Genomic DNA, 27,545 nt, shown 5'->3' with positions numbered 1-27,545 from the left:
CAAAGATTAGAGGCACATTAATGCCCCTTCCAGAGATGTTTATTGCTAAAGAAAATCTGTTTTCAAGTGAACATTATCCATTTGCACATGACTAATTTACCTATTGCTTATGGTTCCATGATCATGTAAGGTCCATTCTGTAATCTGCTGTCTTAATCCAGTCTCTGTACATAGTTTGAAGGGAAGTAACCTGTAAATCCATTGATAACGCCTTCATACCAGCCATTCTCATTTTTGGTGATGACGTAGATGATTTCTCCTTTTTGAAAGGTCAAATCGCCATCACTCTGTTTATTGTAAGTGTACAGTGCAACAGCTGAGGGGAAAGAACACAGAGATCGATTTGTTGGCTAGCTCACAGCACAGATCCGGCAATACTGATCAAAATTACGTGAAACAGAAGTGTCTGAACAGGGGCATCTCCACAGGAAGCATTAATGCAGGTATTACTACATCTTCACTATTTCTTTCCTGAAACTGATCTTCATTCCCAATGGACTGTTCTACACCAGAGAAAGGTATGTCATTGGCACATGTGTTGCAGGGCAACTGTGCTACAAGGAAGTTGGGAGATAAGTTTTAAGACTAAGTTCAATATTACAAAGCTGATTCAGACAAAGAAAGGAATAAGATGTGGAACAGAAAATGGGAAAACATAAGCCAAAAGTGAAGATATTTGTTGGGAGGCTGTTGGTTACAGAATAGTACATCTCAAATAAGTCTATGTAGTCTTCCCTCGGTTATCTGTAAACCTTTATTAACTACTGAAACTATTTATGCATCCACAGTAAAGGATAGAGGCTAGGGGTTTTCTCCATTCAGGGGCTGATTTAGCACAGTGGGGTAAACAGCTGGCTTGTAATGCAGAACAAGGCCAGCAGCGTGGGTTCAATTCCCGTACCGGCCTCCCCGAACAGGCGCCGGAATGTGGCGACCAGGGGCTTTTCACAATAACTTTATTGAAGCCTACTTGTGGCAATAAGCAATTATTATTAGGTCCCTACTCAACATCACAATGATACCTGGGTCTGGGTCATGTGCCTTCTTAGATCACTGTACTCAGTCCCACAGGAACCCTGCATGTCCCAGACCCCTACGCTACACCTCCTACCAAGTCTCGATCCAAAATGTCTTTACTTAATTTTTACGGGATGACGGCTTTGCTGTTTAGCCAGCATTCATTGCCCCATCACTAATTGCCCTTGAGAAGGTGGTGGTGAGCAGCCTTCTTGAACCGCTGCAGTCCATGTACACCCACTATCAGGCAGGGAGTTCCAGGATTTTAGTCCAGCAAAGCACTTTACCAGATTACTGTACCAAAATGTATTCTATGGACCTGCTCAAAGTAGAAAAACTGTCTTTATTCTATTGTGCCTCTCAAGCCAATAATCTTTAAAGTATTTTTCCCTATCCTCATGAGCAATAATATGAGCTGAAAGTGTTAGACAACTAAAATCGAAGTTGATGGAAATAAATTGCCATTGTACAACGCCAAAAACTATCCTTTGGTACATCTGCTGTATAAATGTTTACAAGAAAGGAAAATGAATTCCATAAGAACTGAAAACGGAAGTCCTACCAGTACCTTTTTCAATGTAGTTAGCCGGTATCCACTGGGGCTCGTCTAAGTAGTCGATAGGAGGCGGTGGTGGTGGGGACAATTCATGAAGATCAAGCATAAAGTCAGGAGGAGGAGGCGGGGGCGGGCAGTCAGTGACTTAAAGCGAAGAAACAAGGTTATAATCAGAACAGGAAAATAACATTAGCTTAACAAAAGAGAAGTATTACAGCATTTAAACCAAATCATGGAGAGCCAACTCAGAATATTACACAAGCAAGTTTGTAGATAGTTTCTAAGCCTCGACATTAGAATTGTACCCTCATGCTTTTAAACATATCAAAGAGAATTTTTACTTTATTGCAGACTGGGTGATATTGAATTAGTCCCTGTCCGATTTTCCCTTCCATTAGATCATAGAATTTACAGTGCAGAAGGAGGCCATTCGGCCCATCGAGTCTGCACCAGCTCTTGGAAAGAGTACCCCACTTTAGCCCACACCTCCACCCTATCCCCGTAACCCCTCCTAACCTAAGGGCAATTTAGCATGGCCAATCCACCTAACCCGCACATCTCTGGACTGTGGGAGGAAACCGGAGCACCCGGAGGAAACCCACGCATACACGGAGAGAACGCGCAGGCTCCGCACAGACAGAGACGCAAGCCGGGAATCGAACTTGGAACCCTGGAGCTGTGAAGCAACTGTGCTAACCACCGTGCTACCGTGCACCCCATTGAGGTGGTATACAGCAGAAACCTGATTCAGTATCACCCATTCCACACTTATCTTATGGTAAATTACCCCCACCCCCTTCACTTTTCTATTTGTACCACTTTAGCCGTCCATGGCTTGCTAACATAATGCAGGTGTCATTTCAAAACGGTCAGGTGCATTTCTGATATTCATAGTGTAATTAATCAGCAACATAGAATCAAACAGGATTTTTTTTTGCTTTTTAAAAGTGTCCATAAGGATCAAAGAGCCTCTGTGCAATTGGCTTAAAGTTCTGCAACTGGCTAGATTCTGAATCAGAGCCCACGGAGCCACCATTGGCAGGCAGATGTAATGGCACCTGTAGATACATTTGGTGATATAATGGCAGCTGAAACCTATCCAGCCAATGGCAATTGATCTTCCAGCATACCAATGTTTTTGTTTCTTCCACTTCAGGGCAGCAAAGAGGCACAGTGCCGGAGACGCGGATTCGATTCCGGCCTCGAGTGACTTTGTGGAGTTTGCAGGTTTCCCCCCCGTGTCTGCTCTGGTTTCCTCCCACAGACAAAGATGTGCAGGTTAGGTGGATTGACTATGCTAAATTGCCCCGAGGTTGCTTCATGGGGATTGAGTGGGAGGTTGGGTCTATGTAAGGTACTCTTGCAGAGGGCTAGTTCAGGCGTGATGGGCTGAATGGCCTCCTTCTGCGCTGTAGATGTTCTATGATTCATGAAAATGTTTGAAAAAGAAACCCCACATTTATCAATAAATAGCTGATGTAAAGAAAATGATTGTATCATTCAGAGTGCCTTCCCCCAAAAGTGAGAATGTTATTACTTATCTGCTCTTTCTAAGAAACACTTGAGAACAAAGAAGCAACTTCATTTTTAAAAAACTGCAATAGGGCAGCACGGTGGCGCAATGATTAGTACTGTAGCCCTCCTGGCGCCAAGGACCCGGGTTCAATCCCAGCCCCGGGTCACTATACGTGTGGAGTTTGCACATTCTCCCCGTGTCTGCGTGGGTCTCATCCCCACAATCCAAAGATGTCAAGGATTGTGGGGGATTGGTGATGCTAAATTGCCCCTTAATTGGAAATAAAGAATTGGGTATTCTAAATTTATTTTTGAAAACTGAAGTTATGAAAACACCTGCTGTCCTGAGTTAATGGATTCCTGCAGAACTATATAAATATACAATCTGGATCTCCCCTTTGAAACTGCCTCGACCTGTCAATCAGAAAGCTTTTCGTAGGCAATGGGCCATGAAATTGAATGTAAACAATGCTGTTCAAAGCTGTCAGCTTTCTTGGCACCCACACAGATTTCTATACTTTAAAGGGCAATGAAATTGATTGTGAGAGATTTCCACCGCATTAAAGCGGTTACTTTTACCTTCATTACCCAGACCTTTCAACTTGGCATTCAGACAGACTTTGTAAAGGGTTTAGGGGTACAGATGGAATCACTTTCACTTTATTATGAGAGCTGTGTATTTCTGACATACTGAGTGATTGTTTAATGGGTTTAGGGTTGCAGTTTCACTTTATTCTGAGAAAACTTTAATCTTTAGATGTTGAGTGACTGTTTAATGGGTTTAAAGGCTGCAGATGGGAAGATCAGCCAAACAAACCCCCCAACCTAAGCTCCACCTCCCAGGAAGGTTCCCCCTCGGCACCCTGGATGCAATTCTTGGGAAGGTACCTATGCCCTTGCTGGTCTTCAGACTGCAATCTGTCAGGTCTATGTTCCTCAGAACTTGCACCAATTCACACCAGCAGGACTCTCGGCTGTGGGGGGGGGGGGGGGGGGGGGGGGAGGCTGGGGCACCCCAGCTGGCCTGTGAATCAGGCTTCCCATCCATCAATTGGATGATCAACAGTTCTAATGAGCTATTTTCATGTTCCTGCCAGGTCAAGGCGGGAAGCTCATAGATGACGTTGGGAAACCATTATGGGCAGCATGGCAGGCAGGGAGGCTCGCGACCGGTTTGATGCCCAGCGCAAATTGCGATTTTGACCAGACGTGGGATTGAGCGAGCTATTGCGAGTTTTATTCCTTGTAACCTGAGTACTTTTGAGTTCATATGTAACATAAACTAGAGAAATGTGCAGATAAAGAATTTTACAATGGTAACCAAGAAAATGTGATTTTTTAAATACAGCTCAATTACAATGGGCCAGATTTTGGAATTGTTGCACACTGTGAATCTAATGCATTTGCGTCAATTAATTTGTGCAGCTCTGTTGTGCGTCGTCACCTAAATATTAAAGTATATTCTTTCGCTTTTAGAGTTTTATTCCCAATAGTCAGCAAATATAGAGGAATTGTCCCCAAACTCTGAGTAAATTCATAATCTATGAAGTAACATAGTAAAGAATCAAAACACTGGGCGCGAGCTAATTGAATGGGAAGAGTCCCATAATGAGCATATTTAGCCGGGTGTTTCCTGCACTCGTAGCACCGTGAAAATCCATGCTATCTACTAGGACTCTGGTTATATTTGGGGCCTCAGTGGGGAACTCCCCGTCGAGGCTGCACTTAATCCTGTTTCCTGCACTGAGGAGCTCCACTCGCCTCAGTGCAAGAGAAGAGCGGGCTGCCATTTTTAAATGGAAGCCCAATCTCCCGACCCGCCAGGCTTGACCCTCAAACCTCTACAAAGCCCAACTCACCTATAAGGGATCCCCCTGCACCCCACCAGCACAGGGCACCCCCAGTCCCAATTCCCTGCCACCCTGCCCAGAATGCAAGCACCTGGAGGCCTCTGATCCCCTGAGGGACTGCCACAAGTGCCGCTCCATTTTGTCGCAGTTTTCAGAGACCAGCACAGAAAGGCACTCACATGAAATCTCCGAAACGAGTGGGTGAGATCCCATGCCCAGGGTAGATCATGATTTGAAAAATGATATCATGGGAGAGCATATTAGAGTGAGACCAGCTGCCCCACTCTAATATGCAAACTTGCAAAACAATGATCCTATCCACAATGGGCAGGATTCAGATCACAGAGTCTCGCAAGATCACATTAGATCTTGGGAGGCTGTGTGAGCGGAGTAGATCCCAGAAAAGGGATCGCCCGACATCTACCGGCCTCGCCGCCTTTCGGGCGCATCGCGGGCAGTAGATCACGCCCACTGTTTGAGTTTTGCCTCCTTAAGGAAGAAAAGTCAACATTGATTAAAAAACATAATTTGCAAATATAGCATTCCACTGTGGGTCGCACAGTCCTTTTACCAGCACCTGGGTCCGAATTTGGTTTTACCGCTCAGCCGAGTCATTCCTTCTCAGTCATCTAAAAGAATTGAGTTTATTTTACAGTCTCAACCAGCAATGAGTGATCCGGGGATAGTGACATTTCAATCAGTTCATATCGCACATTAGTAATTAAATGTCAAAGCCTAGCACTGTTACAGGAAAAAAATCCACCTTTATCACATTGATAAAATTCTCCTTCTCACTTAACAAACATGCAAATCAAATGATTCTCCATGTGTCCAAGCAGGCAAGCGCCGAAGATAGAGACTTACTGTTCTCCTGAAAGCGGGCAACAAAGCCAGTCAGGGGGATCTGTGGAATAAACTGCAGTAAAGGGGGGAGGATAGGTGCTGGGGAGCAAGCTAAGGAAGTGGTGAAGAGACAGAGAAGCTTTTGTGAGTCATTGGCGCAATGAATGTGATGAATTAATTGCACAAAGAGGAATTCTGACATTCACGTAGCTGAAGGAATCTTACTTGAGAGCGGAGAGGATAGCGACACGCCGTTTACAAGCGGTTGTAGGAAAGCAGGAGAGCTCGCAGAGTGCCTGCACCAGAGGCCTGCAGAAGATGTAGCGTTGTGGCCGGACCGAGTGCCCTGCCTCATAAAATGGTATTGACAGCCTGAAGCAGAGCTAGCTGCATTGAAGATCAAGACGGAAAGGAGATAAGCCCATCACCATCCACAGACAGAATAACAATGTTTTCAGCTGGCTTTCTAACACTTTGTGTCATTCAGCACATTGTGTGTTCAACAAGCTAACAGATTGTTCACTTCATGCCTGGTTCCCTATGGGTTTCACAGAGTGTCTTAGAGCTGGTATTCTAATGTGCTATGTCACAAAGTCGCAAGGCTTCTGTTTAGTGAGTTCCTCTGACCACTCTGGTGGCTGCATACACTCAAACCACTATTTTTGGTCAGCAACTGGGTAATTTTCCAATTCCTTAGACTTCTCCGAGCAAGAGGTCAATTTCCAAGGAAAACCTTTTCGCCCAGAGGGTGTTGGGGGTCTGGAATTCACTGCCTAAATTGGCGGTTGAGGCTGAAACACTCAACTCATTTAAAAGGTACCTGGAACGGCATCTGAAGTGCTGGCACCTGCAAGGTTCCAGATCTGGTGCTGGAAAATGGGATTAATGTGAGTGGCTAGTTTCTTTTTCCCTTTTTTGGCCGGTGCAGACATGATGGGCAAAATGACCTCTTTCTGCACCGTAGCCTTTCTGCATGTTTACAGTTCAGTCACACCCGGAGACGATATTGCTGTAAATAATTGGGATTGATTTCATGCACAAATGTTGGGATTTTATGGTGGGAGGGCATGTGAAATATGATAGTTTTAAAAAATAAATTTAGAGTACCCAATTCATTTTTTCCAATTAAAGGGCAATTTAGCGTGGCCAATCCACCTACCCCGCACATCTTTTGGGTTGTGGGGGCAAAACCCATACAAACACGGGGAGAATGTGCAAACATCCACACGGACAGTGACCCATAGCTAGGATCGAACTTGGTACCTCGGCGCCGTGAGGTAGCAGGATTAACCCACTGTGCCACCGTGCCGCCCTGTAATATGATAGTTCATTAGCTCACTGCTTTCCAAGCCATCTCTGATCCGGATCCATAATACAAGAGGTGGGTAAGACACCCCACCTCCTTTTAGTCCTATTGAGTCTCTGAAGGACCTCAATCTGCCTGCGCTACCAAAATACGCTTGGAAATGGAAGGCCGTTTGTTCACAATTCCTCTATCATATTGGCCGGGACAGTAAACTATTACAGGCTGCAGCAGATGGTGGCAGCTGCTTCTCCACATTGAGGGAGGGAAGATCAGGATGGGAATCACCCCGGATCCTTTTATGTACCATTAGCTATCAGTCACAGAGACTAAAGAGCTGGTTTCCTGCCAATTGTCTCTCCTGTCCTGCAGATAGCCTTGGTGGAAAAAATAGTCAGAGAAAAGTACAAACCAATGTAGGCTCAGAAGAACTGGTTTTTCCAAAGTAATGCTAATGGTCATATCAGTAAATCAAGGCGTTAAACGTTACGCAGCTTATATTTTCTACTTAACTACCCGAATGGAAACTGCCATTGTGTGTCAGTATCATTGCAGGAACAGGGACAGCCAGACACTAGATGAAGTCAATGGACGAGAAATCAGGCAGTTGCTGTAATCGGCAGCTGACGCACATTATCAGTTTGGCTTGACAGCAAGGTGAAAGTCTAAAATCTGGGTATCACAAACATGGAGAAACACACAGACGCCACAGTGGAATTCAAATGAATGGATCATTTGATTTTCTTAATGTAAAGAACATCTCTATATCCCCCTGTCTTCATGGGTCCCACCCCCACAACCCAAAGATGTGCCGGGTAGGTGGATTGGCCACGCTAAATTGCCCCTTAATTGGACAAAAAAAGAAATTGGGCACTTTAAATTTTAAAAAGGAACATCTCGCTAGATTCAAAAATATGTATCTAAAATTTCAAAATTGTAATTTAACCTCCAGACATTTGTGACTATATTTTACCAGAAAAGTAAAAACTGGGGGATAGAAACACAGCACTTTCATTTGATGAATTTGTTTAAAGACAGTGAGTATGTAAGTAAACAAACTGGTGTCTCACCTGATGAAGGAGGGTCAGACATTAGTAGGGGGGGAGGAGGGAGACACACCTCGTTGGAAATCTGCGGAGGAGGAGCAGGAGGTGGAGGCAGTTCCACTGGAGGTGGGGGTGGTGCAGCTGGGAGACCGTTTCCATCTACAAAGTGTACACACAATAAGTACCATTAATCTCAATGAGTGGCCACTGGGTCAATTCACTTTCATGTACTTAACAACAGAAACATTTTCAGTTAAGACCTAATGGACGGGATTCTCTGATCCTGAGGCTAAGTGTTGACGCCGTCAGAAACGCCGTCGCGTTTCCCGACGGTATCAACACGGCCCCAGGATCAGCAATTCTGGCCCCTACAGGGGGCCAGCAGGGTGCTGGAACGGTTCATGCCGCTCCAGCTGCTGATCCGGCCATGGAATGGGCACCGGGGGTTGCAGTGGGTCCAGCGCGAACCCGCGCATGCGCAGTCCCACCACCGCGATTTCCGCGCATGCTTGGTGTCTCCCTTGTCCGCGCTGCCCCGACCTAAGATGGCGCAGGGGTACAGGCGCCGGCACAGAAGGAGGCCGGAGGTCGATCGGTGGGTCCCGATTGCAGGCCAGGCCACATTGGAGGACTCCCCCTCCGCCCCCCACATGCCACCCCCGGGCCATTCAACGCCGAGGTCCGGCTGGCTCAGAGCAGTTTAGAACGGCGCCGGCGGGACACTTTTATTTTTACGGCTGCTCGGCCCACACGGGCCGGAGAATCGTGGGGGGGGGGGGGGGGGCACTCTACCGGCACCGTGCCGACCACGCCTGCCCCAATGGCAGCGATTCTCCGCTCTGCAAAGAATCGCATCCCAGCGTCGGTGCGACGTGGCGTGATTCGTGCAGCCCACCGGCGATTGTCCAACCCGGTGCGGGGTCGGAGAATCCCGCCAACCATGCTTCCATCACTTGGTACTATAACGAGACTCAAACCTTAAACACAAGAGAGAGTTCTGGCATTAAGTCAAAGGGTACCTAAAATTCAAATAGAAAGCATCTCCTTAATCAAGGAGGAATATACATGCATTGGAAGCAGTTCAGAGAAGGTTCACCAGGCTGATCCCTGGGGCGAAGGGGTTGTCTTATGAGAAAGGTTGAGCAATTAGGCCGATACTCATTGAAGTTTAGAGGATCTTAACATATATGGGGCTGGATTCTCCGTGGGTGGGATCCTTCGCTTCACCAGCAGCGCACTCACGCCTGCGGATTTCCTGATGATCTGGGCCTGCCCACAATGTGAAACCACAGTGGGTCTCCCATTTAAGACAGAGAGAGGAAGAATTTTTGCTCTCAGTGGGAAGGTTGGAATTTGTCTTCCCCAGATAGCAGTGGGAGCTGCTTCATTCAACACATTCAAGGATAAATTAGATAGATTTTTGATCAACAAGGTTATGAGGAGCAGGCAGGAAATTGGAGTTAAGGTACAACAAGATCAGCCATGATGTCATGCCCCAGCATAGTCTGAATTGCAAACCATTTTTCATGTTTTAAAACTGACCACAAAAGGCTGCAAATGATGATTTTCCAAGTGTCATCTGATTTCTTTTATGGATTGGCACCACTCTCCTGTCTCACGAGAAAACAAAACAAACTTTCTAGACTGATATTTAATAATTACCCGCTCCTGAAACTCATCCCAAAGGGTATTGTTGAATTAATTATTGCTAAATTAAGCGAAAACTTGACTGTCTCAAACCCTCAAGGTGCCAGCAACGCAGAATGTAAACTCTATGTAACCACCCAGCTTATTTGGAAAAAAAAGACTTTAAATTTGTGGAACTCGCGTGATGAGAAAACCATTTTTTTTCCACCACCTGCAGTGTTTTGCTTTCCTATTTTCCGGCCACATGCCCAAAAATGGGTGCTCCTGAATTCCTGGGTCTCGGGATCAACACAGGGGATAGAGGAAGAGTTTGTCAGACAGCGTATTAAGCTGAGGAAGAATGGGAGTGGAAAACAGAGGAGCGGTGACTGGAGGAAAACTGAGTGAAGAGAGAGAGAGAAGATAAGATGCAATGGTAAAGGGAGAAAATGGAGGTTAGAGATATGGGATGAATTATCTGTAAGATTGAAAGCCTTGCTTATCCAGGGATGCATGAAATTCGTCCCCGTGCAGTAATGTTCTTGTTATCCTCAATGGGAGAATGACGTAATAGAACAATTGATTATTGACACAATCAGACTCCTATTAAAATCCTTTGGAGCTAAACTTTCTTCCCTTGAGTATTTTTGAACTCAAATCAAAGTTCTAAAAATGAAGTTGAGCATTTTTTAAATGGAACTGGACTGTATTATGCAACTTGAGTTCAAAATTGCAGAAGTGGTAACATTATTACAATCTAAATTATGTACTTCCATTGTTTCCATTCAAACGCTGACCTGGTTCACACGCTATTGGTGGTGGTGGCGGTGGAGGAGGTATCGACACAGCGACAGTCACAGGCATCACCATGTTTTCAGATCCGCAGTTATTCCTGTTTTTACTAATGTCACTGCTCCCAAACAACAATAAAAAGGAAAGCATAAAGAAGCGATTCATGTTTTGTATTAGGTACAAATATATCCAATTGTTTCTGTAAAAATGGCCACATTTTATTATTTCCTTTGCTGAACTTACCTAAGCATCGGAGGCCCATCTGCTGGCGGAGAGTTAGTCACAGGACTGCTATATACAGTTGGGACCACGGGAGGCTGAACAGGTCTTGGTGCCTTAGTACTTCTCCTGAAAATTACAAAAAACAGAAAGTCTCTTTAGCAGTGAGCATGAGTTAATGAGGGATTAAGAGTGAAGTGGGCCAGGGACTAACCTTTCGTCTCAGGAATCTAAAGTTCAAATCCAGTCCAGACTGGGGACAAGGCAAATGTGCTCTTTCTGTTGATTGGATAGATCATACACATTTGGGAGTATCAAATCAATTCATAGGGGACATGGGCCTACACGACCTAATTGGTGTCCTCACTCTCAGAGCCCACAGAGTGACTGGGAACTCAAAATGCCAAGGTTTAGGGTTCATACATCTCTTTCGAATGACATTAGAGAGAGATTTACTTTGTGAGTGGCAGTGTTATATGCGACTGGAAAGGGTTCTTGATGCTGTCTGATATATGAGCATTCCTAATCCTTAATGTTTCATTGCTCAGTTTGGTGATCATACAAACTAAAATGTTGAAAATGGTGGAAGAGGCCCAAATCTAGAAGTCCTGCCTCTGGACAGAGCAAGTACCATTTTCACAGGAATAGGTTGGCATGGAGGATATGAGGGGCCATGTGGGAGGGCAGAGGGACAATGGTTGACATGGAAGGTAAGTGGGCGATGGAGGTAGGCAGGATGGTGCAAGTTGGCATGAAGGTTATCAGCCAGCATGAGGATGTGTGGGAGACACAGATTCATAGATTCACAAAAGTTGGCATGGATGGGCATAGGGCGTGTATATGAGGGAGTAAGGGAAAAAGGATTATTTTATGTTTCCTTTTTGTAAAGATCGATAAAGAGACGATGCACAAAGACTGACCTTTCTGACCTACCCACCTGTGCACCAGGCATCCTCCAACTCCTAATATAGCCCACCACCCCAGAACGAAAATTTGATGTTTGGTCAGGCAAAGTGGCACAGTGGTTAGCACTGCTGCCTCACAGCACTAGGGACCCGGGTTCGATTCCAGCCTTGGGTGATTGTGTGGAGTTTGCACGTTCTCCCCGTGTCTGTGGGTTTTGTCTGGGTGCACTGGTTTCCTCCCACAGTCCAAAGATTGCAGGTTAGGTGGATTGGCCATGTTAAATTGCCCCTTGGTGCAGTGTTTTTCAAAGTCAGTGTCACGTCCCACCCAGCGTCGGAAGGATGGCAGAGCACCCACCTTTTACTTTGAGAATGGCGGCCAAGTTTGAAGATGTCTGCTGCTCCGGCGGAGAGAGCGAGTCAGCAAAAGGGAGCGGTCAACAGGGTGGAGAGAAAAACTTAAATGTCCGCAACTCAAGGATCACCCCTGCTCTGTGTGAAGATGTCCAAGTGTCTGGCAGTTTTTGTTCTGGGTGCTCGGGTGAGTAAGACCCGGCGATTGATGGGGAGGTGAGGAAAATCCCCACGGTCGGGAGGAAAGTCGACCCCTTGTGAGTATTTTGATCCTAGTCCTGTGCCCGAAATTAGCTTGCTAAGACAGGGCTTGCTGAGACAGGCCCCGGTGACTGAGCACTCCCTCCTACTCAGGGTGACACCCAGCCCCTGGTTTGTCGTTTGATTTTGGGGGGGTTACTAGGCAGCGTTTTGTTCTGGGTGGGGGGGCTGTAATTGGTAAAGCCGTGGGCCATACTGAGTGCCGAGCTAGGAAATGACAGGCAAGTTGGTAATTCTCAGGAATTGTGCCCATGGGTTTTTACAATTTATTTTAGTATCTGAAGTCACTTTTTGAAAATTAGTCCTCGTCTCTACTGGGAAGAACTCCCCTCTTGTGATATAAACTGAGCTTTGGTGTAAAATGACATGAATCCTGAAAAGTCGACAGCTTATTTTGGTATTCGCGCAGGAGAGCATAATGTTTGGTGAATGCAGGCTTCAGTGTTGTTTCTTCCCGAGAATTTAACTTCTGTGGCACCATCGAAATTGCTAACTTGAAGAAATTTAGCATTTGGCCTTTTGACGTGAATTCTAATCATAGAATCATAGAATTTACAGTGCAGAAGGAGGCTATTATGAAATTGCATTCTGGAAAAGTAATGGATTCTTAAAGCTAGATTGCGATACCAGCTGAAATGATGCTCTTTACTATTGGCTATGTTGGGATCTCTGGTGCCTACCTGTCCAAAATAAAATACTCACTGCAAACAAAAAAAAGAGAATGGCAGCTGCTGCCGCCTTTTAAATGAAAATAAATGGAGCTTTCCAGAAAGAAGCGGCAGAAGAGAGCAGGTCATATGCCCTGCTTGAACACACTTGATGTGAAGCGCCCTCCAGGTATGTGCTTTTGGTGCCAAATCACGGAGCAGTGTTGCTTCCATTTTCCAGCTGCTGGCAAGCTGGGCAAGTGAACTGTGAAGATGAATGGTTTTCTTAACAGTAAAAGACAGCCAGAGACTCAAATCGACAGCTTACCTATTGGAAAGGATCTCACAATGGAATTTGCTCGACAACGCAGCTTAGGAAAGTCCAGAACAGACAAAGCAGTGCTAGTGTTCGCTCTGCACACAGCTCCAGAGCCTCTGGTTAACAGCCCACAAATAAGAAACTTAACTTGGGAACAAAGCAGTATAAAGATGATTTCCTGAGGTATGTTTTTGCCAATTGTGCCAATGTAAATAAGGATGCAAAACCCATGTAGGTTATATACAGGGAAGTACTGGCAAATGAGAGGAGAAGTTTCAAATTTTGAAAGTGAAGTAGTGGGTGAAAAATTATTTTTGAGGTTGAGACCCCAGAGTCTATTTTTAACTTTTGAGCTGACTCCAAATTAAAAGACTACGCTGCTATAGCTGACCTGTAATACCACATTAAATACATGCCAAGGCTGTTAGCATTCTGGTTAGCATCTCCCAGGAATATCCAGTGCTGAGTAAAGCACTCATTGTTTTGCTATTGCCCTTCACGGCAGTCCAACATGTGCAAGGTTGGATTATTCATTTTCGTAAAGACGAAGACGGCACAACGGAACTGGCTGAAGTCTGCACCTGATACAGTATGCACATTGCCCTCTGCTCCTTTGAACCTGATTCAAGTGAGATCATGAGGACCAAGCAGGCTCCCCTTTCACATTAAAGGTAAACAAAGGTGACGTGTGTCGCGAAGGTCAGCTGGCATGGGTCACGAAGGTCAGTCTGCATAGGTCGCAAAGTTCGGCCAGCATGGGTCCCAAAGGTTGACGGGTTGGCAAAAGTGGGATGTGCATGTTGGGTGGGTTGGCCATGGTCAATGTGCAGGGATAGGGCAGAGGAGTGGGCCTCAGTAAGGTGCTTAACAGAGGGTCGGTGCGGATGTGATGAGCCGAATGGCCTTCTTCTGCATTGTAGGGATTCTATGATCCTAAGTCGGGTTCACAGATCCAAGAGTTCTCCCAACACTGCGCACCCGACTCACAGACGACAATCTAGGCCTGAGATTTGTTAATAATAGTATTACAGCTTTTGGTCTTTAAGAAAGAAACGTGTTCATAGAATTCTGAAACTGCACAGGAGGAAGCCATTATATTCATCGTGGCCATGCTGGCTCTTTGAAAGAGTGAACCAATTTGACCCTCTGCCTGCTCTTTCACAAAACTCTGCAATGTTCTTTGCCTTTTCAAGTTATTTATCCAATTCCCTTTCACAAGTTACCGTTGAATCTACTCCCATCATCTTTTCAGAAAGCGTATTCCAGATTATAACTACTCACCCTATGATTCTCATCCGCCCCCGTCTCTTTTGGCAATCATCTTAATTCCGTGTCCAACGGTTTCCGACTCACCACCAATGCAAACAATCTTCCTTTATTCAACCAAAACCCTCGACATTTTGAAGTCCTCTAGTAAAACTCCTCTGAGCAAACGCTGCTCTATAGAGGACAACCGCAGCTTCTTCAGTCCTCCATATAACTGAAGTCCCTCATCCCAGATATTATTTTGGTGAATTTCAGCCCCGTCCCAAGATTGTTAACATAGAATTTCTGACGTGCTTTTGTTTTCTAATAGTCTTACAACACTAGGTTAAAGTCGAACAGGTTTGTTTGGAATCACTAGCTTTTGGAGCGTAGCTCCTTCATCAGGTGACTCACGAAACTAGTGATTACAAACAGGCCTGTTGGACTTTAACCTGGTGTTGTAAGGCTTCTTACTCTGCCCACCCCAGTCCAACACTGGCATCGCCACATCTTGTTTTCTAATGAAATCATTATTTCAAATAATTGGGGTTGGATGTTCCTCCAACACATAGCCTGAAATCAAGCAGTCCAGCAGATGAGGAAATTCCATAAAATCACCGAAACATGGTTGCAGCACAGAAGGAGGCCCATTCAGTCCATCGTGTCTGTGCTAGCTCTATGTGACAGCTATACAGGTAGTCTCCCTCTCCTGCTATTTCGTCATAGTCCTACAATTCCTTTCACTTCACTTATCCAGTTTCTTTTACACAGCTCCAAATTAATTTGTTTCCACCACACTCTCAGGGAGCTGCATTCCTGATCCTGACCACTCCTGTATTAAAAAATATATATTTTGTTCATGTTGCCGTTGCTTATTTCGCCAATCATCTGAAATTTATGTCCCCCAGGTTCTCAACCCTTCATCCAAAAGGAAGAGTTTCTCACTATCTTCTCTGTTCAAACCTTCATGGTTTGGATCACCTCCGTCGAATCTCCTCTCAACTTTCTCTTGTACATATACATAGAATTTACAGTGCAGAAGGAGGCCATTCAGCCCAACGAGTCTGCACCGGCTCCTGGAAAGAGCACCCTACCCAAGGTTAACACCTCCACCCTATCCCCATAACTCAGTAACCCCACCCAACACTAAGGGCAATTTTGGACACTAAGGGCAATTTATCATGGCCAATCCACCTAACCTGCACATCTTTGGACTGTGGGAGGAAACCGGAGCACCCGGAGGAAACCCATGCACACACGGGGAGGATGTGCAGACTCCACACAGACAGTGACCCAAGCCGGAATCGAACCTGGGATCCTGGAGCTGTTAAGCGATTGTGCTATCCACAATGCTACCGTGCTGCCCTGTCTAAAGAGAACAGTCTCGGCTTCGTCAAATTATCCCAGTAGCTGTAGTCTCTCATCCTCTAAATCCAAGCCTTCGGACCTCGACCTGAAATTTGCTTTCCCATTCCTACAGAGAATTTAACCAGCTGGCCATTCAATGCCTGCCACAGTCAAAGGGTGTGATGGGACCAAGCTAATGAAACCTGTTGATTTGTTTGCCCTCCCACTGCATTGATACCAACTCCAGGTAATGTCAAAAGAGTGTGGCGTTTCATCCTGTGCAACCCAAGAAGTTTGCTGGTGGAGAAAGAGTCCTCTCTCACTTCTGTGTCCATGCTAATCGCCACTGCAGCCAATTACACGCATTTTCAGCTCCCAGCATGATCCACTACTGCTCAATTTATAAGAGGATTCTGTGAGGTGGAGTTAAATATTGAGAAAGCAGATCTCATAATTAAACTCTCCCGGATGTTCTTTTCTAGCTATCGGCAAGTATATTAGTTTATAAATTTACACTTACCCTAAAGTTCCTTGTGATGATATACCTGATGTGCTTGTGTGTCCATACCTTCGTGATAATGTTCCAACCCTTACATGATTACTAATGTCCTACAAAGCAAACAAAACAGGACTTTGATTTATCAGAATGGGACCATGGTCCCGGAAAGATTCTAAGATGGTTCTCTTTTCATCTTTGTATTTCATATATTTCATAATACCATCCTGAATTACTTTTCCTACCTTCACTCCATGTCCAGTATCATCTAGGATTGTAAAAACAATGGGCTTCCTGGTGTACTTTTCTCGTTGCACAGGGTTTGTTGGAGGTATAATCTTGGCAGCCTTCGGCGTAGTTTTAGGAACAGCAAGTAATCCAATCTCCCGCCGAGCCACTTTCTCCTTGTGCATCTCCACTTTCTAAGGAAGTCAAACGGGGAAAAAAAAAATAAAGAGATGAACAAAATGGTGACTTACCTGTGCTGGTGAGTGAGAACCACTCTACTTGGATGGTAAAGATTTGGAGAAACGAAAGGGGAAATTCCTGCTCCTGTTCTCTACCCAGTGACGAAAACATGCAAATATATGGAAGGTGGATGAATGCCTGGATGACCTGCTGTTCTGCCCTCTATGTTTAAAGATCTCTCAGCTTATTGTGAAATGTGATTACATGGGTGAGGCGCTGAAAATTTGCTAGCATCTGCGAAACCTTATTCTAGCATGAGACTGCAGATTAGGGAAAATTAGATAATGAAATAATCTAGTAGCCTACAAGATGCAATGGTTTACGGTTTTGTCACAAAGCAGCTGTTGACGCGATGTAATGTAAAATGGGCGATGTCCATGGACATAAAAATTGGGAGAAGCATAAAATGGACTGCCGTCCCATCATGGAATATTTCCTCTTGGCCACCGTGAAGCCACGTTAAGGGAGCAAACCCGATAGAATTTACATTAAATTCTCTCCGAATGGGGCGACACGGTGGTGCAGTGGTTAGCGCTGCTGCCTAACGGCGCCAAGGACCCGGGTTCAATCCCGGCCCCGGGTCAATGTCCGTTGTGGACTTTGTACATTCTCCCCGTGTCTGCATGGGTCTCACCCCCACAACACAAAGATGTGCAGGATAGGTGGATTGGCCACGCTAATTAGCCCCTTAATTGGAAAAAAAGAATTTGGTATTCTAAATTTTTGTTTTTTAATTCTCTCCGAACAAAACATACCAAGATTTAGGATTACTTCCCTGTTGTTGTTTTAATTATGGCTATGTATGAGCAGATGAGTTGAGCTCGGCAAATATTCCACTTGTGCATCTCCACCATCACTGCATAAAGCATGAGTGCCCCAGTCAGTAGTAAATAATTGTATATATGATAAGATTATAATACAAGTGAGCAACTGTATTATAGAAGGAATCTTCCTATCAGAAAGATCATAATATTTTGTGTTTTCAGGCGATCAGTGTTGATGTTTGTTTCAACAAACACCATGAGCAGAAGTTAAAGGAGGTTCTGAAACTGACTGTATGAGGAAGCCAGACTGCTGACACGACAGATTGTCATGATGCAATTATGCGGTCAATGGTTCCATCAATACTAATGTTCACACCCCGGCCCTGGGTCACTGTCCATGTGGAGTTTGCACATTCTCACCGCGTTTGCGTGGGTTTCACCCCCACATCCCAAAGATGTGCAGGTTAGGTGGACTGGCCACGTTAAATTGCCCCTTAATTGGAAAAAAAAATAATTGGGTACTCTTTAAAAAAAAAATTTAAATCTCTGATCATGTGGTGATCCCTCAGCACTCACTGAGAGGCCCATAAAAATGCCAACAGTGCACTAATGCCCAAGGATTTCCCGATGCTGTGGGGGTGCCCACAATGGGACTGAGGATCATAGAATTTACAGTGCGGAAGGAGGCCATTCGGCCCATCGAGTCTGCACCGGCTCTTGGAAAGAGCACCTTACCCAAGCCCACACATTCACCCTATCCCCATAACCCAGTAATCCCACCCAACACTAAGGGCAATTTTGGACACTATGGGCAATTTAGCATAGCCAATCCACCTAACCCGCACATCTTTAGACGGAGAATCCTGCCCTATCACAGAATCATAGAATTTATGGAACAGAAGGGGCCATTCAGCCCATTGAGTCTGCACCAGCTCTTAGAAAGAGCACATAACTTCAGCCCACGCATCCACCCTATCCCCAAAACCCAGTAACCCCACCTAACCTTTTTGGACACTAAGGGCAATTAATGTGAGAGGAAACCGGAGCACCCGGAAGAAACCCATGCACACACGGGGAGAATGTGCAGACTCCGCACAGACAGTGACCCAAGCCGGGAATCGAACCTGGGACCCTGGCGCAGTGAAGCAATTGTGCTATCCACAATGCTGCCGTGCTGCCCGTAATAATCGCTTATTGTCACAAGTAGGCTTCAATGAAGTTACTGTGAAAAGCCCGTAGTCGCCACATTCCGGCGCCTATTCGGAGAGGCTGGTACAGGAATTGAACCTGCGCTGCTGGCATTGTTCTGCATTACAAGTCCACTGTTTAGCCCACTGTGCTAGATCAGGTGCACAGCCCGGATCCCGTTGCCGGCGGGGGCGCACCGCACCAGAAAACAGGTGCGGCAGGGCAGAGGATTCCACCCATAATCTTGAAAGCTAATCATTACTTACTGTAACTTATTCAGGTAAGTAGTTCAAAACGATACACTGATGGTGAATCTTTAATTTAAGATTATTCCCCTTTCCATGTTGTATTAATTGTTCAAGTTTATTTAACACACTGAACATCAAATAACACATATTACATATGTCAAAACAAGTAGTGAATCTCATTGAGGTGAGGTTTTTCACATTGTATTAGCTGGAACAGGAATTTTTAAAAAGCAGATATGAGATAGGGTCACATCTCATTCTCGGTAACTGAAGAGCCATTGTCATTTAAGTGTGACCCTTACACTGTTTGTTTTACAGCAAGCACTGTTCTTTTTTTAATAATTCATTTGTGGAACATGAGTATTATTGGCAAGGCCACCATTTATTTTCCATTCTTAATTTCCTTTGCGAAGATGATGATCAGCAACTTTCTTTGAACCACTGTAATGCCATTCGAGCGAGAGCAAGATTTCGACCAAGTCTACAGAGAAGGAATATAGTTCCAGGTCAGGATGGTGTGTGGTAAATAAGGCTGCATTCTTGCCTCTGGAGATTCAAGGTCCAATCTTCAAAATGCCTCTCACAAAAGCAACACTAGAGCCATATCGGAAACAGCCATGGGCTTAACCTCATGTACAGGCACCAGTATGTCTCTCTCATTTTGGCCTGAATGAACCTTCTCAACCATGAGAAACAGGAAATAAAGCCAAGCTTTATAAGACGTAGACAAAATCAGTTCTCCTTGTCGCAGTTCCTGTAATGTATCTATTACATTACTGATTTAAAATAAACTGCAAATGCTAGGAAAACAAATTAAAAAGAGAAACTCCTGCAATCATTCTAGTTTAGAAAGAGGAAATATAAAGGACAGTTTTTTTTTTATTTAAAAGTACCCAATAATTTTTTCCCCAATTAGGGGCAATTTCGAGTGATCAATCCACCTACACAGTGGATAGCATTGCCACTTCACAGCTCCAGGGTCCCATGTTCGATTCCCGTCTTAAGTTACTGTCTGTGTGGAGTCTACTTGTTCTCCCTGTGTCTCTGTGGATTCCCTCCGGGTGCTCCGGTCTCCTCCCACAAGTCCCCAAAGACACGCTGTTAGGTAATTTGGACATTCTGAGTTCTCCCTGTATACGCGAACCGGCGCCGGAATGTGGCAACTAGGGGCTTTTTGCAGTAACTTCATTGTAATGTTAATGTATGCCTACTTGTGACAATATAGATTATATTATTATTACCCTGCACATCTTTGGGTTGTGGGGGTGAGACCCATGCGGATACAGGGAGAATGTGCAAACTCCACGTGGATAGTGACCCGGGGCCGGGATCGAACCCGGGTCCTTGCTGCCTTGAGGCAGCAGTGCTAACCACTGCGCCACCATGCCGCCCTGAAATGACAGTTACTCCACCTAAATCATTAACCCTTTCACATCCAGTCACTGCAGTGCTTTCTGCCTATTTCCATTTTTTGATTGCGATTCTCCGTTGCGTGTCCACCCTACTACCGTTGCTAGCAAGGGCAGAGATTTTGCTGAGCCGTTCGCTGGCGGCGGGATTCTCTACTCCTGCCACTCGTCAATGGGATTTCCCATTGAAGCCAACTTGTTGAAACTCGGGGCAGGGGTGCGCTGCTGGCAAACCAGCCAATTCCCCACCAGACGGAGAATCATGCCCATCACAGAATCATCAAATTTATGGAGCAGAAGTGGCCATTCAGCCCATTGAGTCTGCACCAGCTCTTAGAAAGAGCACCCTACTACAGCCCACGCATCCACCCTATCCCCATAACCCAGTAACCCCACCTAACCTTTTTGGACACTTTTTGGACACTACGGACAATTTATCATGACCAATCCACCATAGCTGCACATCTTTGGACTGTGAGAGGAAACCGGAGCACCCGGAGGAAACCCACGCAGACACGGGGAGAATGTGCGGACTCCGCACAGACAGTGACCCAGCCGGGAATCGAACTGGGACCCTGAAGCTGTGAAGCAGCTGTGCTAACCACCGTGCTACCGTGCTGCCCTGTTGCTACCGTGCTGCCCTGTTGCTACCGTGCTGCCCTGTCTTTATAAAATACAATATGATGCTCCTTACATATTGCTCTAAATACACACAAGGGAAAGATATTCACAAGTTTTTTTTTCTGGTATTAACATATAAAAAGACTTCAGACGGAGATTATAAGTGTTTCTCTTGCAAGTGAATGGGATTTCCCCCCCCCCCCCCCCCCCCCCCCCGAGTGTAATGTACAACAAGCAACATAAAGATAAACTGTGGAAATCAGGGTATTTACTTTTTCTCAATCTGGCACTTAAGTGGATTTTCACACTGTTTTCACAGCAGCCAGAGCCAGTGTCACAATAACAGCTTTTCACTGAAGACATTGAGCTTGGAAAGAGATTAAAGCCTTTGTCCCAACTAAGCTGTGTGTACTTGGAAGGAACCATGAGGGTGGTGTGCACAAGCTGTTACATTCTGGCAGTGATTCTTGTGCCATGAAGTTTATTATCATCGAACTCCTTTGTGATGTCCATGAATGAGTTCTGGATCTCCTGCTTAATTACAGCAGGGTACTTGGTTAACCGTTCGAGGGCTACTGCAGGAATCTTGCAATGGGTTGTTTCAAGTGAATCGGTGGAATTCTTTACTGCAGAGGGCTGTAGACGTTGGGTGGTTAAGTATGATCAAGGCTAAGATAAATTTTTAATCAGTCATGGAATCAAGGGTTATGACGATAAATTGGGAACATGGAGTTGAGGATTATCAAATCAGATCAGTCATGATCTCATTGAACAGCAGAGTGGACTCAATAAGACCATACGACCATAAGACATAGGAGTAGAATTAGGCCACTCGGCCCATACAGTCTGCTCCGCCATTCAATCATGGCTAATATTTTTCTCATCACTATTCTCTTGCCTTCTCCCCATAACCTCTGATCCCCTTATTAATCAAGAACCTACCTATCTCTGTCTTAAAGACACTCAGTGATTTGGCCTACATAGCCTTCTGCGGCAAAAAGTGCCACAGATTGACTATCCTCTGGCTGAAGAAATTCCTCATCTCTGTTTTAAAGGATCGTCCCTTTAGTCTGAGATGGTGTCCTCTGGACTCGATGGGCCGAATGCCCTTCTTCTGCCCCTACATCTTCTGGACTTAAAACCCACTGACACACATGTCACTGACAATTAATTCCATCAATTATATTTCCCTCCACAGCATTATGCTTTTAGTCTAAAGTACATTTTTAGATGGACTGTTCAATGAAAATGTTATTTTGTTAGCTTTTCATTCATTGGAATTTCTGAAATGTAAAATACACTATAAAAGGTGATCATTTTTGGCGGCACGGTAACACAGTGGTTAGCACTGTTGCTTTACAGCTCCAGGGTTCCAGGTTCGATTCCCGGCTTGGGTGACTGTGTGGAGTCTGCACGTTCTCCGTGTCTCTGTGGGTTTCCTCCAGGTACTCCGGTTTCTGTTGTGTTATGTACTCTGGGATAACGCAGCCTGCAACTCGATGCAGCTTTGCCCAAAAGATACTCTAGACTTTGAAGTAAGTTCAATGTGATTTATTGAACCATTAGCACAGTTCTCGGTGAATTCGACTCTCCTGCTAATCTTGCTACAGTAAATCAGTCTAACTAACCAGTCTGCTCTAAGCCACGTGGTGGGTGTGATGCTTCTGATCTGCCCCTGTCCTACTCTCTAAGTGTCGCCTGTGGAAAGAGACAGAGCATGTGTGTCCTGTCCTTATATATGGGTTGTGTAATGCCCTCTTGTGATAGTGTCACCTCTGGATGTCTTGACTGCCCATTGGTCGTGTCCTATTCTATGTGTTCATTAGCTGTATGTCTGCATGTCGTAACATCTCTAATGCTCCCTCTAGTGTTTACTTAGTCATAGTGTATTTACATTAACCCCTTGTGTATTTACAGTGATGCATATCACCATATCCCCCTTTTTGTGTTACATATTTTATGTACAGTGTTAAAGAAAAATTGAACAAAAACAGGTAAAAATAAGTGATGACATGTACAAGTTATGATGACTGTGATGACGATACAAGATCAAAGAATAGTTATGATGACGTTGAGGATCATACAACCAAATAAGAGTTATGAGTGCGAAGTTCATGAATTTACACGTTTGAGCGGCTTTCTTGTGCTGTTATGGAAGTGTCGATGTTGATGTTGTCATTTCCTTGTGAACGCCGTCAGTGTCCTGGTGTTTACGTAACCAAGAAGTCATCGGGAGGTGTTCAAATGGTCAAATCACTTCATTGTCTGAGGTGGACTCTTTTCTTTTTATGCTTGTGAAAGCAATTCTTGATAACATCTTTCCTGAAAGCTGGTTTGCTTGACCATAGCGTTGTAAACGTGAATTGGTAAGATGCGTTGACGTGCCATGGTATGTTTGCACTCTTGCATTGTTCTGAGCTGAGCAGTAACATTGTCCTTCATGGGCAGAGTTGTACCATGTCGTACCAGTTGTTGTTCTATTGTTGTTGTCATTGTTGTTAATGACGTGCTTTTTGTTGTGCTTGTTGCGCTCAATGACCACGCTGAGTGGAGAATTCGAGTCCTTCACAAAGTTACTTGTGTCAGTGTCCTTTGTGGTATCTGCTGTTTCATTGAGCGTGCCGTCTCTGATTCCTCGGTGCTCACTTGAATCATCTTTGGCTTGTCGATGCTCCCCATCTGGAGCCCTTTCTGGTTCACCTGAATCACCTTTGGTTTCTTGATGCTCCCCGTCTGGAGTCATTTCAGGTTCTGGTGGAGAGGCTCAAGTCGATGAGGTTTGAATTAACGTGGTGTCACTGGAGTCACTAGTAGCCTCACTTTGATTGTCGAGTGCCACTGTACATACTAGCTTAGATCTGTCAGTCTCGCTGAGATGTCGCACATCTTGTATGGGAATTGTGAAGCCTTTGCCACTTGTCGCACATACAGTGGGTAGACCTTAGTGTCTTCTTGTCGTTTAGATGAGCTGGGTAGACTGTCAGAGTATTCTTCTGGTGGCTCAAATAATCTGGGTAGACTGTCATACTCTTTTTGTTATTCAGGTGAGCATGATCAATTGTCATAGTTGTCTTGCTGTGCACTTGAGCATGGCAGACTTCCAACGTTGCTCAGATAAGGTTGCTAGACCTTCATGGTGTTGTTCATGCAAGGACTGCGCTCTGGAGTCTAACGTTGCTTCCATCGTGGAGTCTATCAACAAGCTCACTGTGGAGGCTTGTATCGTGCTCTCTGTGGAGTCTGACATCATTCCCTGTCGGGATTTGGGGACTCGTCATGGTGTGTGGACCACTCTCTTGGTGTCAGGCCGCTCTCTGTGGGCTTGTACCGCTCTCTGTCTCTTGGTGTGAGGCCGCAGCAGAATCCTGTACTCATGGGTCAGGATGTCGTCTATGCTGGGCTGAGGATCCCCAAATACGAAGAACGCATCCATGACTGTGTCGGATGCTTCAATGTACAACACATCTCGTTGCGGTTTGGATTTGGTACTGAGGTCGCCACGTCCAATGATCAAATCATCGTCTCAGTCGTAGTCTTCAAGGACTAAATCATCTCTTCGGGCGGTGCTAACTGCTTGATGCAGGGTTCTGTGGTGGTTACTTTCAGCTACTGGTCGAAGTTCTGGCATTGTGCTGTCGTTCCAGGTGAAAGAATTGTGTTTTCTGGCTTTAACATTTTTTTTCACTATTTTCGGACATTGGGCGTGGTCCGGGGCATCTGACATCATGGTGCTTGTGACATACAGTGTAGGAATGGATTGCGCATGCGCAGATCGTTTTTCCTTCACTGTGCGCTCTTTTCGCAACTGCGCATGGACGGCTTCTCGCGCATGCGCAAAACACTGTTTCGCCAGTTTGCGTCTTCTCGGGAACTTTGCATGTGCGGCTCCTTGCGCAAGATGGCTGCCAATCAAAATTGCTGTTTGCTTCTGTTGCAAGCCTACCTTTGCCTCGTGGTGAGTATAGGCGCCTGTTTTACCGATTTTTGTTGTGTTCACTTTGCAGTAGTTCTCAAACTTGTCCAGGACTGTCTGGAAGTCTCTCTTGTCCTGCCCTTTGGAGTACTTGAAGGAGTTGAAGATTTCTGTTGCACTTTCACCTGCAATGGTGAGTAGAAGGTCTATCTTCTCAGCATCAGCCACGCCATCTCAGTCGGATGCTACCATGTAAATCTCAAATCTCTGCTTGAATGCATGCCAGTTGGCACTGAGATTGCCGCGGTACCTAAGCTGCTGAGGAACTGGGATCTTGATCATCTTGCCTGGGTGCTGTTGCTCGTAGTCATGGAAATGTTGAGTTGAACTATATAGATTCAACAGTCACTACTGGTATCATGTTGTGTTATGTACTCTGGGATAACACAGGCTGCAACTCAATACAGCTTTGACCAAAAGATACTCCAGACGTTGAAGTAAGTTCAATGTGATTTATTGAACCATTAGCACAGTTCTCTATGAGTTCGACTCTCCTGCTAATCTTGCTATAGTAACTCAGTCTAACTAACCAGTCTGCTCTAAGCCACATGGTGGGTGTGATGCTTCTGATCTGCCCCTGTCCTACTCTCTAAGTGCCGCCTGTGGAAAGAGACAGAGCATGTATGCCCTGTCCTTATATATGGGTTGTGTAATGCCCCCTTGTGGTAGTGTCACCTCTGGGGTCTTGACTGCCCATTGGTCATGTCCTATTCTGTGTGTTCATTAGCTGTATGTCTGCATGTCATGATGTCTCTGGTGCTCCCTCTAGTGTTTACTTAGTCATAGTGTATTTACATTAATGCCTTGTGTATTTACAGTGATGCATATCACCATAGTTTCCTCCCCAGGCCCTGAAAGTTGCGCTGTTAGGTAATTTGGACATTCTGAACTCTCCCTCAATGTACACGAACAGGCACCAGAATGTGGCGATTAGGGGCTTTTCACAGTAACTTTATTGCAGTGTTAATGTAAACCTACTTGTGGCATTAAAGATTATTATAAGATTATAAGATTACCCATCAATTATATAGTTACCATTTCATAGATAGCATTTAAGGATAGTAACAATGTGCTTTGAAGACATCGCAAGGAGTTGCACATAGGTGAAAGCAAATGACAGGATATGGATAGGAGGATTAGGAGATTAATGAAAATCAGAAGTGATGTATAATAGGCAACTGATCCAATATGGCTCAGTTTACATTATGGACCAAAGTTAAAATTGACCCTGATGAATTTAAACACAATGAAATCCTGGTTAAGGGATCTAGCAGCAATGAGAGTTAAGTAAAAGTCTACGGAGGTAAGGGCAAAGATAGGTATTAGAAAATAAGAGCAGTTTTGATGATTAATACAATTTGCGGGTTGAAGCCCAGCTATGAGTCAAACATAACAGCAGAATCTTCCATTCCAGATATTCCAACAGCAGAAGCGAAAGGCGGAGTGACGTCTGCTGGAGAATGGGACGGCTGAGCATGTGAGTTCTTATACTGTTAAGCTTATTAATTAATCAACTGCGAGGAGCACATTGAATCTCATGGCGGGGGAGGGGGGCAGAAAGTGGCTCATCGTATTGCCACCTCACAGGCTCCAAAGTCTGGACGTTATATTTGAACAGCACCCAGACAGCCATTCACCCTTCCACTCTGCTCCTTGACTCCACAACACAGTCCTCCCACTCAGACCCCACCCCCAAATAGGCCAACTCGTCTCACCCCCTCCCTTGCGCCCAGCCATGGCACACCGTGTGTGACAGGAAGTCAGTACCTCTCAATGACAGTGTGAACGGAACATCTACTGACCTGAAAGTCCAAGAAGACTATCTCAGCAGGTCACTTATATCTGTCGTACAGAAGTACAGGGGTATTTGCAAGTGCTGTTGGGGAAGGTTTAAACTGCAGGGGCAAGGGAATGGGAATGGGAACAAACTAACAGTGCAAATTGCTATACATGGGTACGATATTTTTGTGATTACAGAGACATGGTTGCAGTGTGACTGAGGCTCAGAACGGAATATCCAAAGGTACTCAATATTTAGGAAGGACAGGGAAAAAGGAAAAGGAGATGGTGTGATATTGCCAATTAAGGATGAAATCAGTGCAAGAGTGATGAAGGAAATTGAAAGTGAAAGTTAGGGCAGCACGGTGGCACAGTGGTTAGCAATGTTACCTCACGGCGCCGAGGTCCCAGGTTCGATCCCGGCTCTGGGTCACTGTCCGTGTGGAGTTTGCACATTCTCCCCGTGTTTGCATGGGTTTTGCCCCCACAACCCAAAGATGTGCAGGGTAGGTGGATTGGCCACGCTAAATTGTCCCTTAATTGGAATAAATGAATTGGGTACTCTAAATTTCAAAAAAAAGAAAGTGAAAATTGGCATCGACCCTGAAGACCACAGGCTGCTCTCCACTTTTGAGAGCAAGATGACTGGTGGTGATTTAACCTGAGAATCACCTCACCTTAGGTAAGAGGCGGGATTAAGAAGATGGGGTCCTCACAAATAAGTTCAGCCGGTAATGAGAATTGACCCCATTCC

The 27,545-nt window shown here is 45.2% G+C and overlaps 1 protein-coding gene across 3 annotated transcripts in view; it reads right to left on the bottom strand.

Annotated features, from left to right (window-relative positions):
• LOC119954195 (abl interactor 1-like) overlaps positions 1-27,545 on the bottom strand; it is a 45,397-nt gene continuing 17,852 nt past the window's right edge. Inside the window, exons 3-11 of one of the 3 annotated variants that reach the window (XM_038779205.1) lie at positions 16,587-16,763; positions 16,366-16,454; positions 10,792-10,896; positions 10,554-10,666; positions 8,155-8,289; positions 6,007-6,168; positions 5,803-5,892; positions 1,586-1,717; positions 1-316 (exon numbers count right to left, since the gene is read on the bottom strand). In XM_038779205.1, coding sequence (XP_038635133.1) covers positions 153-316; positions 1,586-1,717; positions 5,803-5,892; positions 6,007-6,168; positions 8,155-8,289; positions 10,554-10,666; positions 10,792-10,896; positions 16,366-16,454; positions 16,587-16,763 — 1,167 coding nt within the window. In that variant the 3' untranslated portion in view covers positions 1-152. The remainder of the gene's footprint in view (positions 317-1,585; positions 1,718-5,802; positions 5,893-6,006; positions 6,169-8,154; positions 8,290-10,553; positions 10,667-10,791; positions 10,897-16,365; positions 16,455-16,586; positions 16,764-27,545) is intronic. The other 2 variants (XM_038779206.1, XM_038779207.1) reach the window with 2 other exon arrangements.

Source organism: Scyliorhinus canicula, chromosome 19 (assembly GCF_902713615.1).
Source record: "Scyliorhinus canicula chromosome 19, sScyCan1.1, whole genome shotgun sequence".
Taxonomy (NCBI): Eukaryota; Metazoa; Chordata; class Chondrichthyes; order Carcharhiniformes; family Scyliorhinidae; genus Scyliorhinus; species Scyliorhinus canicula.
This window is presented reverse-complemented; position numbering and strand designations above follow the sequence as displayed.